This window comes from Solanum dulcamara, chromosome 3 (assembly GCF_947179165.1).
Source record: "Solanum dulcamara chromosome 3, daSolDulc1.2, whole genome shotgun sequence".
In the NCBI taxonomy this organism is placed as follows: Eukaryota; Viridiplantae; Streptophyta; class Magnoliopsida; order Solanales; family Solanaceae; genus Solanum; species Solanum dulcamara.
Genome location: NC_077239.1, coordinates 7705957 through 7727974, shown reverse-complemented (window position 1 = coordinate 7727974; position 22018 = coordinate 7705957). Strand labels below are relative to the sequence as shown.

General features: G+C 35.0%; 2 protein-coding genes across 2 annotated transcripts; one reads left to right on the top strand and one right to left on the bottom strand.

Annotated features, from left to right (window-relative positions):
- Positions 1 to 1780: 1780 nt before the first annotated feature.
- Positions 1781 to 5727, top strand: LOC129881519 (laccase-17-like). The gene is made up of 6 exons (XM_055955706.1): positions 1781 to 1861; positions 1955 to 2106; positions 2905 to 3149; positions 3433 to 3561; positions 3982 to 4944; positions 5475 to 5727. Exons 2-6 carry the CDS (start codon positions 1961 to 1963, stop codon positions 5603 to 5605), a joined length of 1614 nt encoding a protein of 537 aa, XP_055811681.1. The 5' UTR covers positions 1781 to 1861; positions 1955 to 1960; the 3' UTR covers positions 5606 to 5727.
- A 13354-nt stretch (positions 5728 to 19081) lies between these two features.
- Positions 19082 to 21443, bottom strand: LOC129882353 (L-type lectin-domain containing receptor kinase IV.1-like). Its single transcript, XM_055956607.1, has one exon. It carries the CDS (start codon positions 21277 to 21279, stop codon positions 19267 to 19269), a length of 2013 nt encoding a protein of 670 aa, XP_055812582.1. The 5' UTR covers positions 21280 to 21443; the 3' UTR covers positions 19082 to 19266.
- Between the last annotated feature and the right edge of the window lie 575 nt (positions 21444 to 22018).

Genomic DNA, 22018 nt, shown 5'->3' with positions numbered 1-22018 from the left:
ATTTGTTAAAGAATTTCGAACATAATTTTCTTGTTGAGTAGTTAATTGCATAAAACTTAGAGTTAAATAATATCCGTATAGGGAAGTTATATGCCACAATGAGTTAACTCCAATCTAATTGGTAAATTTTACAATTTTTGCAGAAAATTAAAAACAAAGTAATAGTAATTAATAACATCTCAATTAACATCAATGTTGTTATTAGGTACACAACAATTGAACAAATAAAATAATGAACAACCGACAGCAACTAACAGAATATGATGTAAAAGTCCCCTAAGTTGATCAACGGTTGGAGAATGAATACTACTTAGCAACTTACAATTTGCCAATTTTCTCTATTTGTATAAATGAAACTTTTATTTTCCTCTATTTTAACTAAACTTGTATTTACCCTTTGAGTTTTATTATGTACCAACGACGGTTATGATAAAGTGGTAAATATTTTTTCATGTTTAATTGCATCCTATTAGATACGAAGTTGTCTTTATTGAAAAACGATTTACTTCTCAAAGCAAATTTGAATTTAGTTAGGTTCGGATATGTGATAAAAGAAAAAAAAGGTATTATTGCTTGTGGGGCAGTTAAGCAATTCATCACCATATATGTATATGCAATACATGCATGATTTCCTTTTTCGTCTTTTTGTCTAAATTAGTCAATATTGCAAAATGTCTTTATGGGGTATTAATATCAGGTGTGAATAAATTTTTAGCGATACTAAATTGTATAACGCAACAATGTTTTGGAAAAACATCTTATTTAATGAATTGTTTTTCTTTTCTTTTTTCTTATCTGAGGTCTGTGCTGGAGCCAAAAATTCTAACAAAAAAATTCTAAAAAATAGTCGAAAACACCACACGTAAGAATTTAAATTTATATTTCTTTATGTTGAGGAGATTCAAAATTCTATATGTATAAAATACTTTATTTTGACCCTATTTACATAGTATAACTTTTCGATAAATAAATAATTTAATTGAATCCCCTTAATTATATTGCATGTGGCTTTGCCAAGCGGATGTAGGGCGCTATCTTCAGATTCATCTAAACTCAATAGTTTGACTTAGACTCTATATATGTGTTAGAATATTTCAATAAATAAGTATGAGTAGTTGATTATGAACCCAATAAATCTAATGAATTGGGGTTAAAAGAAAGAGTTCCAGCATGTACCCATAAAAATTCAAATTTAACAAATGAGGCTTGTTCGAAGTGGTTGAGCATTTTCAATTTCTTACCATTAGTGCATTTATTGATCCTCTTGATAAAAAAGAAAAAAAATTAAATCCTTAATCCGTCCCTATCCCTAATTTCCTTTGTGCTTCAAAAAATATAATTTATTATATGTAAAATTAGACACTGGCGATCTAATAAATTATCTCCAAAAACCTCTAGTCTTTAAATTGATATAAACACTCGATATAAATAAGTATTTACCCGTGTTCTCATAAAATGTTGAGGATTTCATTTTAAAAAAGTTATGTGGATTATGTCTAAATTAACATGACAAAATAATTATCAGACTTTAACATCACTCAAAAGTATGGTTGGGCCAACACCCTATAGAAGGTCAATAATCCCTTATTTTAACCACCTAATTGACCAAACACTTACAATATATATAAATCTTCCATTTTCATTAATTACCATCCAAAAAAACAACTAAGATTTCAATTACTCTTCCACCAATATCTCTCAACAAAGCAAAAAACAAAACAAAACAATTTGACACATGGAGTTTTCTTTTCTAAAGACTTATAATTATAATATCTTTTTGTTGGTTGTATTTTTCTTGGTTTTAGTTGACACACTAGCATTTGCAACGCATGAAGGGATTACAAGGCACTACAAGTTTAATGTACATATGTCATATTTATTTCATAGTGCATTAGCAATTTTGTTTCATTTTAATTTATTTATTTTAAACTTTTTTCATGTATGATTAATGCAGATTCAAATGCAAAATGTGACAAGATTGTGTCAAACAAAGAGCATTGTGACAGTGAATGGACAGTTTCCAGGGCCTAGAATTATTGCAAGAGAAGGAGACAGGCTTGTTATTAAGGTTGTTAACAATGTTCAGCACAATGTCACCATTCATTGGTATGTAACAATTACTTTTACAATTTGGAAGCTAATTCATTTCTTACTACTATTTTACATTTCTACAAAATGAGTTTTAAAAAAACAATTATCAAAGGATTGTACAATGGGTTGATTTCTCATATTAATATTTTCATATTACTATTTTTCAAGATTGCCGCAGAAATATTTAGCGACAATTGAGTTAATTACATTGCATCAAGAGTTGCTAAAGCCATAATAGAGGCATGTATGTAGAGTGTTGGTTATAAATACTCATATTTATTATTGCCGCTAAATAATTGCCACAAAATTCTTTATTTGTTGTAGTGTATGGTCACTCAACTCATAAATAATTATTATTTCAAAAAGTCACCTTTCTTCTTGATTTCAATTTTCTTCAACAAAAAATGACTTTCTGAGATAATAAATATTAGTTGAGTGACAATCCGAGAAATCAACTCCACTGATAATGCAAAGAATGTATACCCTATTAGTGTATTTTAACTTGTCATAGGTAGCAAACAACATGTTTTGGTTATTTTCTAGGTACTAATCTCACTCTTTATACACACATATATATATGAAATGTAAAATTCATTGACATTATCGGTGTGTAGAAGTTAAATTCAACAACAAATAGTAATATAGTATGTATAGCTTGCATACGACTCTAATAATATAGTATGTATAGCTTGCATACGACTCTAATGTGCGTGCCTAGTCTAAAAAATTCTTTCGCGCTGTCAGTTCATAAAAGTTAAACTCATTTATCAAATAGTATAATTAGCTAAATGTTTGTGTATTACATGATTTTAGGCATGGAGTGAGACAACTAAGAAGTGGATGGGCAGATGGACCTGCTTATATTACACAATGCCCAATTCAGACAGGGCAAAATTATGTGTACAATTTTACTATTACTGGTCAAAGAGGAACTTTATTTTGGCATGCTCACATTTCATGGCTAAGAGTAACACTCTATGGGCCTATTGTTATTCTTCCAAAGAAAGGTGTTGCTTATCCTTTTCCACAACCCTTCAAGGAAGTCCCAATTCTTTTTGGTATATATATTCTACTTATTTTTTAATAGTTATGTCACTCATTGCAAGGTTGATTTTTCAGACGCTCAGTCAATTAACAATTATTATCTCAGAAAGTGACTTTCTGAGATAATATCTATTATTTGAGTGATCACAACGTTTGCCTTACCTGGTAGGGCAGCCAGCAAGGCTCAGACTTTTATGAATTGGTCGTCCTCTGAGAAATCAACTCCCCATTCCATTAGTTTTTTTGTCAAATATTAACTTTTAATCAACCATTATACATAATGTATTTGGATTTTAGGTGAATGGTGGAAGGCAGATACAGAGAAGATAATTAATCAAGCCCTTCAAACAGGAGGAGCTCCAAATATTTCTGATGCTTATACCATCAATGGTTTTCCTGGACTTCTCTACAATTGCTCTGCTAAAGGTAAATATTTCAAAAAGAATTTAAGTTTTATACGAATAGTGTAATTTTATCTTATTATAGTAGTTTCCTTGTCATTTTTATTAAGTTACCGATTAATGTTTTCCCATTCATAGGTTTGTACCAACTAAGTTTCTATCTACTTCCCGCAGAGTTTTTTTTTTTTTTTAATGCTTATCATTCTTGTCTTCTAAACTTCTTTATATCGAGGAATGAGTTCTTGTGCTATATATCATCCGTGATCCGTCAATATTATTGAAGGGAGGGGGCATATCATAGAGACTTGCTTGTACTTACCTTATAAATGATCTGATTGTATAAATATCTTTAACATCGTCAATGCATTCCGTTGAACATACACTCTTGCAAAATTCAACAAAATAAGTATAAATAGCAACTTAATTACTTTCATATGTGTTGCAGATACATTCAAATTGAAGGTGAAACCAGGGAAAACATATCTACTAAGAGTAGTCAATGCTGCACTAAATGATGAACTTTTCTTCAGCATAGCAAATCACAACCTTACTGTTGTAGAAGTTGATGCTGTTTATGTGAAACCATTCAAGACAAACACAATTCTTATAACACCAGGACAAACCACAAATGTCCTTTTGAAAACCAAACATATTCATCCTAATGCCACCTTCCTCATGTCGGCTAGGCCTTACGCGACTGGCCCTGCTTCCTTTGACAATTCCACCACCACTGGAATATTAGAATATCATCAACCCTCTAACAACACCAAGAAGAGCAACAAGTTTTCTCTGTTGAAACCAAAACTCCCTAAATTCAATGACACAACTTTTGCTACAAGATTTGTCAAGAAAATCAGAAGCTTAGCCAATGCGCAATTTCCAGCCAATGTTCCTAAAAAAGTTGATAAACATTTTTTCTTCACTGTTGGATTAGGATTGAATCCATGTCCTAAGAACCAAACATGTCAAGGACCAAATAACACTAAATTGGCAGCTTCTGTTAACAACGTATCGTTTGTTCAGCCAAATGTAGCTCTGCTTCAATCTCATTATTTTAACCAATCTAAAGGAGTTTATACCACAGATTTTCCAGCCAATCCGCCGTTTAAATTCAATTACACAGGAAATCCACCAAGCAATGTATTTGTTACCTCAGGCACAAAAGTTGTGGTGTTGACTTTTAATACTAGTGTGGAATTAGTTATGCAAGACACAAGTATTATTAGCGCCGAAAGCCATCCACTTCACCTCCATGGTTTCAATTTCTTTGTGGTTGGACAAGGATTTGGAAATTATAATTCTAGCAAGGACCCTGCTAAGTTCAACCTTGTTGATCCTGCTGAAAGGAACACTGTTGGTGTTCCTTCTGGAGGTTGGGTCGCCATTCGATTCCTTGCAGATAATCCAGGTATTTACATTAGATTTGAAGTTACATACAGTAGTATCAAATATTTTATGCTATTAGTACAATATGAGGCTTGATATGGAGTTACACGTTGTTGTAGGTCAACTAACATGATACTGTAAAAAAGAAGGCATAATACATAAACAAACATTCAAACTTGGCCTTAGTTGACAAGTAAACACTCCAATTTTGAGTATGATGCATATCTTGACACCTCAACTCGTCTCCAATATGTCATTTGAACAATTCAACTTACAAAATGAATATCTTGACACACTGGGGACAAGTTGGAGTGTTTAGTTGTCAGTTGAGACCAAGTTGAGGTATCTAAATGTGCACTCTCAAAGCTAGAGTATTTAGTTGCCAGCTGAGGCCAAGTTTAAGTGTTTGTTTATGTATTACGCCAAACAAAAAAGTTTCATTGTCAGCGCACAAAACATAAACTCATTTAATTAAGTTAATATTTGAATTAAAATAGTGAAACATGTATGTTTTTGTTGATTTTTTTTTGACACGATATATGATTTTTTTAGGAGTATGGTTCATGCATTGTCATCTTGAAGTACACACAAGTTGGGGGTTGAAAATGGTTTGGATGGTAAATAATGGAAAAGGTCCTAAGCAGAAGTTACCTCCTCCACCCACTGATCTTCCTAAATGTTGATCTTAACAAACATATTCTCTCTTTTCTGCTAAGGCAGAATCCTTAGTTTGTTCTTTTTTTGCCCTTTATTGATTTTTATTAGAGTTATCCTTCCATTCTTTGAAATTTTGTTGATGATAATAGGCTTGCAATACATTAGTTTCTTGTTATATCACTTTCTGATACAGGTTTTTTTGTGAAATAGAAAGAGAAACATTAATTCAGTACTTGTAACATTTTTTACTTTAAGGATTCTGATTCCTTCTTTGGTCTTGCATGATAATTATCACTCAACAAACTATATGAAGTGTAAAGATACATTACACAAAATTTGCTGAAATAACAAAGCTGGTTGGCGAAATTTGATGTTTATACCTACAATTCCTCATTCATGAATATCGTCCCCTAACTGATCGATATAGAGTAAAGGTTCAGTCCAGGACCTACGCGATTGGCAGATGTCAACTGTCCCACGTCTAATATGAACCTCGCGGTGACTTGGCAACTCTTCAATCACTAGCCGTGAGCAGAAAACTTGCAGCTGCAAAATGGTTCCAAACATGCCAAAACTCATCCGAGTCCATCGGATCCCAATACAAACCATCCCAAATGTCCTAAATGATATATTGACTTGTACAAAGGCTCAAAACACAAATTGAGCCATGAATACTCAATGAGGGATTCATTATGATTTATCACTTAATGTGTTTGTACATTAGTTTATCACTTAGTGTGTCACGATCCCGACTCGCTGTGACTGACACCCACAATAACCTTTCAGTGGGAGAACCATATTTACAGCCCAACTTATCAAACTTAAGAGACAACAATTAAGACTTGCGGAAGCAGGAATAAAACCAGAAATACTATTAAATTCTCATAAACTCAGACAAAAATTTTAATAACCACGAAATGCGGAAACATCCTAGGAACTGAAAGTCGTCCGTAACAAAACTCTAACAAAATATCCGAATAAGAAAAGGGAAGAACTCCAAAAAGGTAGTCATAAAACTAAAATAGTGTTTAAAAATTTGAGTCTAGAAAAGGGACTAGAACATAGAAGAGTCTAGGGCAGTTTGAAACAAACAACTCACCCTTGAACTCTAACAAGTTCACTTTTCTAACCGAGGTCTTTCCACAGCCGGCTGAATGTGACCTGTACTCAACAAAAGGTAGAGCAAAAGTAGTATCAGTACACAAAAATAATAGTGTATTGGTAGGATCACGCGGCTAGCCAGTATGCGGATCATAGATAAGTAAATTCCACACAATGAGCATATACATATAACAATAAATCAACTAATCTTAAGTTCAACTATATTCGGTAATATCACAACACAATATCTTCCACATGCTATAACTTTACACATGGTTCCTCTCAAGGGACCTACAAACAATCAATTTTGTGTCGAAACGTGATACTCGATCCAAATATATGTCGGAACGTGACACCGATCCAAATATATCGTATCGAAATGTAATACCCAATTCAAATATATGTCGAAACTTGACACCTGATCCAAGCATACCACAATCACAAGTACATTCAGTATTTATATCACCAAGAACAGATTCATCACAAAAATAGGCCAGCAAGTGATCATTTCGCACATAATCTAGAATGTTTTCCTATTCATATACACACATGCATATCATGAAGCAATTTAAAAAGTATATAAAACACATACAGGAAACTATACCATTACCTACCTCAAATTTAAGCTTCAACAACTTTACAATGTAAAAGCATTCCCTTTTCGAATTCGTTCTTCTCATTCTTGGGCTAGAAAATAGTAAATACATATAAATGATCAATACAATGGCCTAACTATCATGAAATATAACATAATTCATACCCTAGGTCAAACCCATGATCCTAACGCCACCCTAGAGCTATTTCCCACCATTCGTTTTCAGCTCAAACCCTCCCCCAATGATTACCAACCATAACTTCTAGGTTCTAGGAATCAAAGGATAAATTTAGGGAGCAAAATTCTTACCTTAAGCGTGGAAATCCATGGAAAATTAATAGAAATTGCCCCAGCTTGACTCCTGTCATTCTAGAAACTATTTTTGCAGAAAAAGAGTATTTCTAGGGTTTTCCCGACTTAAGTCGCGTCTGCCCCGCTTTGGTGGGACCCATCCCGCTCTGGCAGCCTCGCTCTGGTGGGAGAAATCTCACTTTGGCAAGTGAGCTTGGATTTTAAGCTCCAACCCCCATTTCACAACACACCCCTTTTTCAAGACGTATTAAAATATATCCTTCACGCCAAATTTGATTCCGGAGTTTTACCCGCCTGAATGCGATTCCACGAAGCCATAAATATTTCATATCATCTTGGCTATCAGTTTATCCAATTAAATCAGAGATTATCTCTCCAACCATTCACATGATCACCCTATACTTCACCTGACTCAGAATTCGTCCAAATCTGGCCTAGGCTAAAATTTTTCAAAGTTACTACCCGAAGTTTTCTGGCCTGAAATCCTTCTCCATTGTCCTATTCCTAACAATGGGGATATTGCATTACAAAAGCTACTAATTTACCCCTCACTCTTCCCCGAGTGACTAATTAGGGGAAATAAGGCTAAAGTAGAGATATAATAGTACCTGTTTCATCGAACAGTTGAGGATACTTGTCCTGCATGTCTTTATCAGTATCCCAAGTAGCTTCCTCTTCTCAATGATGTTTCCATTGCACTTTAATCATGTTGATATCTTTAGTCCTCAACTTTTGGACATCACGATCAAAAATTGCAACTGGCTCCTCCTCATACTGGAGTTCCTCGTCTAATAACACTGAGTCTCATTTAATGATGTAGTCCTCATCTCCATGGTACTTTTTCAGCATGGACACATGGAATACCGGGTGTACCCCAGAAAAGCTAGGTGGTAAGGTCAATCTGTATGCTACTGGCCCTACACAGTCAAGAATTTCAAAAGGGCCAATATAGTAATGACTGAGTTTGACTTTTTTGCCAAACCTCATTACTCCTTTAATGGGTGATACTTTTAGAAGTACTTGCTCACCAGTATCGAATGTCATATCCCTTACCTTTCAGTCAGCATACTCCTTCTGAAGACTTTGAGCCACTAGAAGCTTAGCTTGGATGCTTCTTACCTTATCTTGAGCACCCCTGACTAAGTCAACCCTTGATGGCTCCACTTTCCCAGCTTCAAACCACCCTATAGGAGACCTGTATCCCCTCCCATACAGGGTATAAATTGGTGTCATATCAATACTGGAGTGGTAGCTATTGTTGTAGGAGAATTCACACTAGGGCAAAAACTTGTCCCAATGTCCCCCAAAGTCTATCACAATGCCCTCAACATATCTTTCAGTACTTGGATAGTCCTTTCTGACTGCCCGTCCATCTGTGGATGGAAATTTATGCTAAAAGTGAGTTGAGTACCCAACTCTTCATGCAACTTACCCCAAAATTTGGAAATGAATTGCATACCATGGTCTGAAATAATAGAAAGGGGCACCCCGTGTAGCCTTACTATCTCCTTCACATAAATCCTGGCCAGTTGTTATGCATTGTAGTCCACTCTAACTGGGATAAAGTGTGTTGACTTTGTTAACCTGTCAACCACTATCCAAATGAAGTCATACTTCTCCAAATTCTTGGGAAGTCCTACCACGAAGTCCATGGCTATTCTCTCTCACTTCCAATCAGGAATGGGCATTCTTTGAAGCAAATCTACAGGTCTTTGGTTCTCTTATTTCATTTGTTGGCAGTTTTGACACTTGGATACATATTTAGCTATGTCTTTCTTTATACCAGGCCACCAATACAACCGTTTTAAGTCTTGATACATCTTCTTCACTCCCGGGTGAATAGAGTATCAGGAACCATGAGATTCAAACAGGATCTTCTGAATTAGTCCATCTACCCGAGGAACAAAAGTCCTTCCCCTAAAGTGAAGCACCCCACCTGCATCAAGTGTTGAGTCTTGATCTTTTTACATCAACACTTCTCCTCTAATTTCATTTAAGTTAATATTCTCAAACTACTTGGTCTGGATCTCCTCTATAAAAGTGGGCCTTAAAGCAACTCCGGCCATTATCCCACCTTTCTCTAAGATGCCTAGCCTCATGAACCTGGTCTCCAAGGCATGAACTTCTCTAACCAGGGGCTGCTTAAGGGCTCCCAAACAAGCTAGACTGCCCATGCTAATCGACTTTCGGCTTAATGCGACTGCCACCACATTAGCCTTACTTGGATGGTGACATCATAGTCTTTAACCAATTCCATCCACCTCTGTTGTCTCAAATTCAAGTGCTTTTAGGTGAACACGTTTTGTAAGCTACGGTGATAAGTAAATACCTCACGCTTGATGCCATACAGATAATGTCTTCAATTTTTAGTGCAAATACTACTACTGCAAACTCTAAGTCATGAGTCAGGTACTTTCTCTCATGCACCTTCAATTATTGTGAAACATATGCTACAACATTCTTATCCTGCATCAACACAACATCCAAACCGGAATGTGAAGCATCACAACAAATAATAAAGTCTTTACCTTCGATTGATAGGGTCAGAATTGGTGCTATGGTCAGAAGAATCTTGAGATTTTGGAAGCTCTCTTCACACTTGTCAGTCCACTCGAATGATACCTCCTTTTTAGTCAGCCTGGTCAAGTGAGTAGCAATAGAAGAATTGTTTTTCACGAACCAGCGATAATAACTAGCCAGTCCCATAAAACTGCTAACCTCGATCATGGAACCAGGCCTAGCCCAGTTCTTAACTGCCTCAATCTTTTGTAGGTCCACCATTACCCTTCTTTGGAAATAACATGGTCTAAAAAAACAACTGAAAGCAGCCAAAATTCACACTTAGTCAATTTTAAATACAACTTTTATCTTCCTAAAACACCTAAAACAATTCAAAGATGATTTGCATATTCCTGTTCATTCTTTGAATATACTAATATATCGTCTATAAACACTATCACGAACGAATTCAGGAATGGCTTGAACACCCATTCATCAAACTCATGAAGGCTGCAGGTGCATTGGTCAACCCAAAGTACATAACTAAAAATTTATAATGCCCATACCTGGTTCTAAAAGCTATTTTGGGTATATCCTCAGGCCTAATTTTCAACTGATGGTACCCTGACCTGAGATCAATCTTTGAGAAGACTAAAACACCTTGCAACTGATCAAAAAAGTCATCAATATGAGGCAAAAGATATTTATTTCTGATGTAACCTTATTCAATTATCGATAGTCGATGCACATTCTCATACTACCATTCTTTTTCTTGAAAAACAACACCGGATCACCCTAATGGAAAGCACTAGGATGAATGAACCCCTTTTCAAGAATCTCCTGAATCTGAGCCTTAAGCTCTCTCAACTCTTTCGGAGATATACAATAGAAAGGAATGGAAATTGGATGAGTATCTGGCTCTAGGTCAATGCAGAAATCTATATCTCGGTCAGGAGGCATACCAGTCAAGTCTGAAGAGAAAAATTCCAAAAATTCACACACTATTAGAATAGACTCAATAGTATGAGACTCTACATCCTCATTTCGGATATAGGCCAAATAATACAAAAAACTCTACCCCAATATTTTTCTAGCTTGGAAAAAAGATATGACCTTAGCTGACTTAGGCTTGTGCACCCTTTCCCCACTCTAACCCTTTCCTCCATGAGATCTCTAGAGCCACAATTTTTGCATTGCAATTAAGTACATCAAAGTAGGGGGACAACTAAGTAATGCCTAAGATCACATCAGAATCTATCATGTCTAAGATCACTAACTCAACCCAAGTATGGTATCTCATAAACACAACAAAATAAGCATGATACACATATGTGTCTATGACTGACTCTCCAACAGGGGTAGAAACATGAACAGGTGCATCCAACATATCACGTAGTGCATCAAAACCCAAGGCATATTTTACAGACACATAGGAATAAGTAGAATCCGAATCAAACAAAATAGTAGTCATTTGGTCACAGACAAGAATAGTACCTGTGATAACTGCGTCAGATGCCTTTGCCTCGGTCTTGCTCAAAAATGCATAAAACTGAGCTCGATCATTCTGATGGGATACCTCCCTTCATGGCTGGGCTACTTCTTGACCTGCACTACCATTACCTCGACCCCCACGGCCTCTCAGATTTCCTCCTCGCCCACTCTGTAGACGTCCTCTGTCATTGCTCCCTCCAACTGCTGGGACTACTGCTCCGACCTGCTGGGGTGCTGATACTTTCCCACGAGGGTGAGGACACTTACTCTGTATATGATCCGTCTCTCCACAATTAAAACAGTCACGATCAAAAGAGAAGCGGCTACCTAGGAATGATATTCCCTGACCCTTATGGGCCGGATGCTATTGTAGAGTACCTGAAAAACTGCCCGTAAAAGTAGGCAGTACTGACTAAATTGGTCGGGCAGCAATCACCGGCCTGCCTGACCCTCTGGAATAGGATCCCTGGAAGTTACCTACACTCTTGGGCTTCTTAGCCAAAGCTTTGGCTTGCCCATCTTTCCTTACACCTTCAACCTTTTTAACAAAGTCTGTGACTTCGTTGAAACTCCTTCTGGACAAAGTCATATGGACAGAAAGTACGTGCAACTCGAGGTTCAACCCCTTCATGAACAGTGTGATCCTTCTCTATAGTGACCAACTGAGTAGTGTACCTAGACAATACATGAAACTTGGCCTCATAAACAGCCACTGATAACTATACCCAACTTGTGCAACCTCTCATAGCAATCAAGAATAAACTCATAAGCATCTCCATTTTTAGTACCTTAGAAGACTAGAGGTTTGAGCTTGAGGAACTTGATGAATATGTCATGCTCACTACCGGTCATTACTAGACCCATGAGTGGTCTGAAGAAGGCGTCTGTGACTACTACTTTTTCTGCTAGAGGAGTTGAAGCAGCAAACGGACGAGCAACAGGAGCTGGTACTGCAGGTAGGGTGGGAATGACTCAAGTGCCGGCCAACTCACTCAAAAATACCATGATCTATTGAGCTAATATGGGGTCCAAAGGGGGAATACCAGCAGCCCCTGTCTGGGCGTCCTCCTCTTGTTCAGCGTGGTCTTCTTCTTCTCTAACTCCTTCCTCTCTCTCTAACTTATTCTAGGTAGCAAGAGGGGCCTCATCTACTAGTACCTCCTCAATAGGAACTTCCACTCTGGCAGGTGCTTCTCTCTCTCTTCCCTGTCTCACCTCCCTCTCTTGCCTCTCCCTCTTCTACACCCTAGAACAGTTGGATCTTCTTTTGGCTCCACTGGATTTACGGGCCTGACACCATTATAGTGAGTTTTGACTATTTATGGATAAGAGAATGAAAGAGGTTATATACCAATTTGGATCTCCATATATACCAATTGGAATGAAGTTATAGCACGAAGGAAAGAAATAATGAAATTTTTCCAAAAATCATGTAGCCTCTCGAAGAAAAGTATAGACATCTCTGTACCATTCCACAAGACTCTACTAGACTCATTTTGGTATGATGAGATCAACGAACCTAGGCTCTAATACTAATTTTGTTACGACCCCGATTTGCCGTGACTAACACCCATAATAATCCTCTAGTGGGAGAACCAAATTTACAGCCCAACTTATCAAACTTAAGAGATAATAATTAAGACTTGCGAAAGCAGAAATAAAATCAGAAATAATATTGAGTTTTCATAAAGTGAGCTAATAACTTTACTAACAACAAAATGCAAAAACATCCTAGAAACTAAAAGTCGTCCGTACCAAAACTCTAACAAAATATTCGAATAAGAAAAGGGAAGCACTCCCAAAAAGGTAGTCATAAAACAAAAATAGTGTTTGAAAATTGGTGTCCTTAAAAAGGGACTAGAACATAGAAGAGTCCATGACAGCTTGAAACAAACAGCTCACCCTTGAACTCGAGCAAGTTCACTCTTCTAACTGAGGTCTCTCCGCAGCCGACTGAATATAACCTGTACTCAACAAAAGGCAGCAGAGCAAAAGTAGTATCAGTACACAAAAATAATGGTGTACTGATAGGATCATGCGGTTAGTTAGTATGCGGATCATAGATAAGTAAATTCGACACAATAAGCATATACATATACACAATAAATTAACTAATCTCAAGTTCAACTATATTCGGTAATATCATTACTCAATATCTTCCATATGCTATAACTTCACACACGGGTCCTCTCAAGGGACCTACAAACAATCAACTTTATATCAGAATGTGACACCCGATCAAAATATGTATCGAAATATGACACCTGATCCAAGCATACCATAATTATAAATATATTTAGTATTTATAGTATTTATATCACCGAGAACAAGTTCATCACAAAAATAGGCTAGTAAGTGATCATTTCACACATAATAGAGCATGGTTTCCTATTCATATATACACATGCATATCATGAAGTAATTTAACAAGTATATGAAACACATACAGGAAACTAGACCATTACCTACCTCAAATTCAAGTTTCAACAACTTTACAATGCAAGAGCATTCTCTTTCCGAGTTCGTTCTTGGTCTAGAAAATACTAAATATATATAAATGATCAATATAATGTCCTAACTATCATTAAATATAACATAATTCACACCCCAGGCCAAACTCATGATCCTAACCCCACCCTAGGGCTATTTCCCACCATTAGTTTTGAGTTCAAACCCTCCTCCAATGATTACCAATCATAACTTCTAAGTTCTAGAAATCAAAGGAAAAATTTATGGAGCAAAATCCTTATCTTAAGCGTAAAAATCCATGGGAAATCAATAGAAATCGCCCTAGGTTGCCTCATGTCGTTCTAGAAACTGTTTTTGCAGAAAAAGACCGATTCTGGGGTTTTTCCTGACTTAAGTCGCGTCTGCCCCACTCTGGTGGGAGAAATTTTGCTCTGGCGGGATATGCGAAAAGATTAATCTTGGATTTTAATCTCCAGGCCCCCATTTCACAACACACCCCTTCTCAAGACGTATTAAAATATACCCTTCATGCCAAATCCGATTTTGTGAGTTTTACTCATCCGAATGCGATTTTGCGAAACCATAAATGTTCCGTATCATCTTGGATATCATCTTATCCAATTGAATTAGAGATTCTCTCTCTCACCATTCACATGGTCATCCTAAACTTCACCTGACTTAGAATTCAACCAAGTCTGGCCTCAGATAAATTTTTTCGAAGTTACTACCCGAAGTTTTCTGGCCTGAAATCCTTTTTCATTGACCTATTCCTAACAACGGAAACATGTATATAGTGATTTATTTTGAGGAGATGTATCATAGGAAAAAGTTAGAATTACAAATTTCATATTGGATATGATTGCTTGATTTGATATCTTAGTTTGATTTAGGCTCATTCGCAAACTCGTTAACCCATTTGAAACTTTGTTATAAGAAACACATGTAAGCATAATAGTCTTTTCATTAAGGATTAGCGAAAGTGTTTTGCTAAAGCTAAATAAAAAGTTATTTCTCCCTGATGAAAAGTCAAGTTTAGCATTTTAGTTTTGATGATTGACAAAGTATTAAAAAGGGACCAGGTTTTGATGATAGAAGCGAATACCATGAACCAGTTTCATAATTCACATAGTTCACAAAGTAAAAGAAAAGGTGCCAATTTGGAGTTAGAATCCATGTGAGATTCTATAAAAGGAGAAACCTGATTAATTGAGAAACACTTTCCTTGTAGGACTCAATTAGAGTTTCTAAGAATTAGTTTGTTGTTAGTTTTGAGATTGAAGTAAGTTGTGCGTGTAAAATTAGGTCTTGGACCTAATTCTCACCCCAAAAGCTAGTTCAAATGAAGAATGATTGCTCTAGCCTTATAAGGAGTCCACCTATCTCATTAACCACCAATGTGGGACTCTTAGTCATTTTTCAACACCCCACCTCACGCCCAGTGCTTAGCATCTGATGCGCAAACAATTTTAATTTTGAGGGCCCAACGTGGGTGAGACGGGTCCTGCTCAGATACCATGTAAAATTAGGTCTTGGACCTAACTCTCACCCCAAAACCTAGCTCAAAGAGAGAAGGATTGTACAAGTCTTATAAGGAGTCTACCCATCTCATTAACCACCAATGTGAGACTTTTTGTCATTCTTCAACAATACGAATTGTAACAAGAAGTTGTTATGACTTCTTGGAGAGTAGAGATAGCAGTTATAGTCAACTATTGGACTTGAGGTACTAGAGTTAGTTCCTTATATTATAAAGTTGTAATATGAAACTATTCATTGAAGTTAGTGAAGATTGCTGATTGAAAGCCTACATCATGGTTTATCTCCCCTCGGATAAGGAGGTTTTCCACAATAAACGTTTGTATTTTTATCATTATGTGTTTTAGTTATAGTACTATTTCAAGAACCTGATTCTTGTAACTTGTAGGTGGTACAAGTTTCTTCACTCTCCAAAAACACTCTTGAGGAAAAAAAATTAATTTTTTTTTTAAAAGTTTGATTAAAAACTAATTGTTGCTATATATTTTCCTCATAAGTCTTTCTAAAATTTATTGACCAAACGCAACTCATCAAAAATACTTTTATTTAAAAAAACACTTCTCAAAATATTTTTTTTAAAAAAAAATTGGCAAATCAGGCTGTAATAAGTGTAAATGGAGGGAGAGTAGTATATGATATACTGTACCAGAAGATGTGTATTAAAGTCCATCCTCTGCATTTAAATTGTCTTATCTATAGTTGTGATCCACTTAATTGATACCTCTTCTATTATGTCCTCTTAAGATTTTAGATGTGCTTATTTTAGTTTGAGTTGAGTGTAATTTAATTTGTTATGTGTTTAGAGAGGATAATTTTAACCAAATTCAATAAATTTGTAGAAAATCAGATATCAAGAATGGGAAATTTTTTCTTGCCTTCTATTCACTTGATGTATTACTAATATATAGAAGATGCTACAAGCAGGCTGCTATTGTCAACATGCCTTGTATGCCAAGGATATTTTCGGCATTTTCATGTTTTGTTCTTTAAACAATTTGTATTATTTGTCTTTATACATGTACCTTTTCCTTATTAGACAAAAAGCCCAGCCAACATTAACATAATAACCCATATGTCCCTAATAGAGTTATACTTTTATTTTGAAGCTTGTGGGCCAACTTGCTTCTATAATGTCGGCTAAGAAAACATAAGATTTCTATTGGGAAATTTACTTAAATATACTATATTAAAAAAATATTTATCATTTATAATAATAATAATTTTTTACTGAACACTTATAATACAATTATAATACATATTAGCGAGAATAATTTATAAAACTCATATAATATAAGTTTTATTCATGGATAATATATTTATCACATACTTTAATACACTTATAATACATTGTGTCAATTTCTTACCAAACAAATATAATATATTTTAAAATACTTATAATACATTTATATTGTATGCATAATTCACTTTTAATACATAGTAAATATATCATAATATTGCTATAAATAATAATAAATAAAAAATATCGCTAAAATCAGTAATTATTTATTAAAAAATATTTTTTCTAATAATTTTTTCATTTCTATTTTATTCGAGTATGGAGTGTGATTGGCTACCACTACAGTCCAATTTTGGACAACTATGCATGTATTTTGTTGTACAGAATTTGAATAAATCTGTCGAAGGAAATTTGGAATATTTGTTGCCTCATTTGTATATCAGTCGATTCCGTTCGATTTTAAGTATTATCGATTTAATTTATTGGTTTTTGATTTTTAAATACGTTAAATCCATAACCAAATCAATAAGATATTTGTTATTGATTTTTAGTTCATCAATGTTTAGTCTTTAATGGTTCGATTTTTAGTTTAACCAATAAAAAAATACTTTAAAAAAATATATGCGATTTCTGGAGTCACTGTAATTGTATGATATAGTGATTAACTGATTATATATTTATATTAATATTTTTTGTTTGATATTTGTGTAGACTAAAAAACTAAAAATTAAATTAGTAAATTATTATAGTCTTAATGGGTTATCGATTTATCCAATAACCCAATATTATAAAACCAATACTGAACCGATAATCCAATAGTTATTTTTATAAAACCATTAAATAATTGTTAACCTAATAGCCCAATAACAATAAATTAATAATATTTTTTTTAATTCGATTTATCGATTGTTTCGATTTTTGCATACTCCTATTCCACGTGGCCCTTTCCTGTTTGTCCAAATCAGCTCTTCTAAATGAGCTTGGATGGTCAGGATTAAAACTTATATTGTTTGATCCAAAGGCTGTGAAACTTCCATCTTGGGCCACTTGAAGTGTGTACTATCTTTTGTCTCTGATTTTCATTTGATTGTGAAGCTCCATTGCAACAAGAGTTTGAATTCTCTCTTCTTCCATGATTGGGTATTGATCTTTATCAATTTTATCAATTTCAATTCCAATAAGATTGGAGGCAGTTTTGATAATTTTTATTTTAATTTGCTTATTATTTTTCTAGGCATTTTGGACAAACAAGTGGCGGAGACATTTTTGGCTTAATAGATAGACGAAAGATACTTTTAGATACTTTTGCAACAAATTCAATAAATCATGGACCATTTCGGTCCTATTCTTAACCTAAATACATTTTGGATTTGCTCATTTGTATATTGTTTTTGTTTCTTACCCGCCTTATGTCATTTTAAAAAAATAGGTATGAAGGAAAACATCAAATAGAAAAATGACCTAAAATATATTTTGTTTTAAGCACAACAACGACATTTCACATAATTGCAGAATAATAACATGATATGATGCCAGTGAAGAAAAATGATATCAACAAAAGTCATTGTTGAGCTCAATTAGGAAGTTTGAATAACTCACTTCCCATCCATGACTTAGGAACAGAAAGAACAAAAAATGTCAAATCTTACTCTGCATCTTATAATTGACTTTAAACTTTAAAAAAAAAAAGGGAAAAAAAAGATAACAACATTTTGAAAAAAAAGAGGATAATTACGCCACATAGCCATTCGCAAAATTAATTATAAAAAAAATGGTTATTCGCTGTATAAGCATGTATAGTCGGTGTATATTTCATGTATAGTCAAACTATATTCAGTTTTTGAGTGTATCATAATGTATATTCAATGTATAACTCATGTATAAGTAATGTAAATAAAACATGGCTATTTTTGTTGTACACTAACTAGTTTATTGTATATATTTGAAATTGTCCAAAAAAAAATCTGTCTAACTTCACCAAAGATTAGTTAGTTTGACGTATGCATTCCAATCAAGCAATATAAATTGAAACGAAGAGAGTAGCAAAACATGTCGACAACATTATAGATCAAAGAAATAGTATTCTGAGTGTACATTATTTGCATCATACCAATATACTGCAACATTCCCTTTTATATTGTTGCTAAATATGTAAAAAAAAATGATTTTTTTGTTGAGGAATCTAGTCTCAATTCACGCCAAACATTAGTTAGTTTGACCTTTGTATTTCGAATCAAGCAACATAAATTGAAACAAAGAGAGTAGCAAAACATGTTGACAACATTATAGATCAAAGAAGTACAGGCGAGTGTACATTAGTCCATTATTTGTATCGTAACAACTATAACGTGCTTAATTGAAAGGATATAGATGGTAAGAATTCACATAGCTAACACGAACTTGCTTGGAATTGAAGTATAGTTGTTGTCGTATAGAAAGACTTCTAATCATCGACCAGTAGATAGAAGAGAGTTCGAATCTGTTGAGGGATATGAATGTTCTTTATCTGCAGTAAATGCTGAAGACATAGCCAAATGATGATCAAAACCTGAAAATGAGAAATCATAGGCAGAATTTTGTAACAATGACAATTCTGGCTGTGGAGGAGGCGCGATATCTTCCAAGTAAAGTAAAACTTGCCTCATACTTGGCCTCGTCGTTGGCTCTGTCTGAGAGCAAACAAGTCCAAGTTTTAGTACCAATTCAACTTCCTCTTTAACATATTCATTCCCCAAATTTTGATCAATGGATTGAAGAATATCACCTCTACTCCAACATGAAAATACGTAATCAACCAACACGATGTCCTCATCCGATACTCGTGGATCAATTGGCCTTCTCCCACAAGCCACTTCAAGCAAAAATGCACCAAAGGCATATACATCACTAATAGTTGTGGCTTTGCCAGTTCTTGTATGCTCAGGGGCAAGGTAACCTACAGTTCCAACTACATGTGTAGTGAGAGGATCGCTCCCGTGATCATACAATCTTGCTAGTCCAAAATCTCCCAATTTCGCGTTCAATTCACTGTCTAACAACACATTACTTGCCTTCACATCTCTGTGTATTACTACTTGTTCCCATTCTTCATGTAGATAGACTAGTGCTGATGCTACGCCTTTAATGACTCGAAATCTTTGGTTCCAACTGAGGACACATATTGTCTTGTCATATAGGAACTTATCGAGACTTCCATTAGGCATGTATTCGTAAACCAAAAGCAACTCTCCTTTGCGCCTGCAATACCCCAAAAGTGGCACTAAATTCCTGTGGCGGAGACGACCAATACTAACAATTTCTGCTACAAATTCTCTCAATCCTTGTTTTGAGTCATGAGAGACCTTCTTGACTGCTACCTCAATCAAAGAAGTTGGTAATACTCCCTTATAGACTCTGCCAAAACCGCCACAACCTAACAACTCTTTGTTAGCAAATCCCTTTGTCGCGATATAAAGATCTTTGTACTTGAACCTATGAGGGCCATATTCAAGCTCCCAATCTTCAAGCAATTCCGCAAACTTCCTCTTCCTTCCTACATAGTAAATTAACACAGAGAAGGCTATTACTACAACAATTGCCGATATCATTGGCAATGCAATCAACAAAAGCTTAGATTGTTTCTTCGGTCCAACTCGAGGAAGCTTAGGAAGTCTAGCAAGATCAAGCCCTTGAGCTATTCCATTCATTTTAAAGCTCCATCCTAGAACATATTGTGTTGAAACAACCGAGCCAGTCGATCCAGAGAAGCCGATATACATAGTTTCATTCAAGATTGGTGAAAGATCATACAACAATGACAAAAGAGGCGCATTTGGTTTTGCCACATTCATTGGAGCCAGAGTAACATTTATTTGCTTAACCGTACCATCATAGTCCACCCAACCCTGCATTGGCAGGCCATTAGCAAGAGTCATATTATTGAATTTGAAACTATTAGTACTTGCATAATAATAACCTGCTGTCTTCGATTCAACGGATTTTAATCCATTGATATCGATTCCAGCATGATTGCCATCAATATCATTGAATTCTCTGTTCTGTAAGGTATCAAATTCGACCGCGAAAACATGGTTAGTATCTCTCCCAGTAGTGTTCTCATTGAAAAGGCCTAAAAATGGGCTTGGAAGTGCTTCTGCTAGACCTCCAATTGGTGCAATTACAAAAGCCATACCATGACCAGGCAAAACAGAAGGCACAATAGCAAAGACAAAAGTAGTAGAAAAAGAGAAATTTGAACCATTTGGTAAGTTGTTGAAATTAATTGGTGTGGGATAAAAAGCATGCCCCTTTTGTAGCCTAGAAGTATTTGTTAACTCTAATAGGCCATTTGATGTCAATTGTGCTATACCATCAAGACTCAAATTTGCTCTACTGAAGCCATTGTAAATGAATCCAATGTCTTCAGAATTTGAAAGAACAAAAAGAGCAGACACAATTAAAGACACAATCTTGAAAAACATGGCTAAATGTTTTTAATTTTTTTTTCCAAGAATCATTAGAAATCAGAAGGTAATTATAAGATGTGATGATTGGAAATAATTATGAACACCCTCTAAGCCAATGCATATTTTTTTGTTCAATTTCTTGATTGTGATAGGAAACAAAAGTAGTGGAAGAAAGAGTAGTCAAATTTTGTGGGCATGTATTATTCTACATTGCCCACACTATACGGCCAGGGAACTTTTGTTTAGTTAGCTGTGTGGAAAAAAGAATATGTGACTATTTTCATACCAATTCAGATTGGTGGTAATAGTAAGTCAAATCAATGAAGACTTCGCAATGAATATATGAATCCAAAGTCATTTTTCATTTTTTTTAAAAAAATGAGAAAGTCATTTTTCTTTCAAATATCTTAGCATTCAATTTCATATTAATTGCTGCAATTAGTAGTTAAACAATTTTTTAAAAATTAGCATAATACACTTTTAACTTGATTTTAGCTGACATTTATGTTTTTCAATTTTGGAAGTGCATAATTATATACTTAAATTTGTATAGAATTGAACAAGTAGACACACATTCTACATGACATAATACGCATAGAACTCCACGTAGGATGCCGCGTAGACATGAATTGTCACGTACAATGTCAAGTAGGACGTGAGTGTCTACTTGTTCAGATCTATACAAATTTAAATGTCTACTTGTGCACACCAAAAATTGGAGGTCATAGATGTCTAATAGGGCCAACTTAAAGAG

Excerpts from the sequence above, each read along its gene's own strand:
- LOC129881519 (XM_055955706.1), top strand. The coding sequence starts at position 1,961 with ATGCAAAATGTGACAAGATTGTGTCAAACAAAGAGCATTGTGACAGTG. Across the intron at positions 3,150-3,432 it reads GGAAGTCCCAATTCTTTTTG|GTGAATGGTGGAAGGCAGAT; the intron begins GTATATATATTC and ends TTTGGATTTTAG. Across the intron at positions 3,562-3,981 it reads CTACAATTGCTCTGCTAAAG|ATACATTCAAATTGAAGGTG; the intron begins GTAAATATTTCA and ends TATGTGTTGCAG.
- LOC129882353 (XM_055956607.1), bottom strand. The coding sequence starts at position 21,279 with ATGTTTTTCAAGATTGTGTCTTTAATTGTGTCTGCTCTTTTTGTTCTT.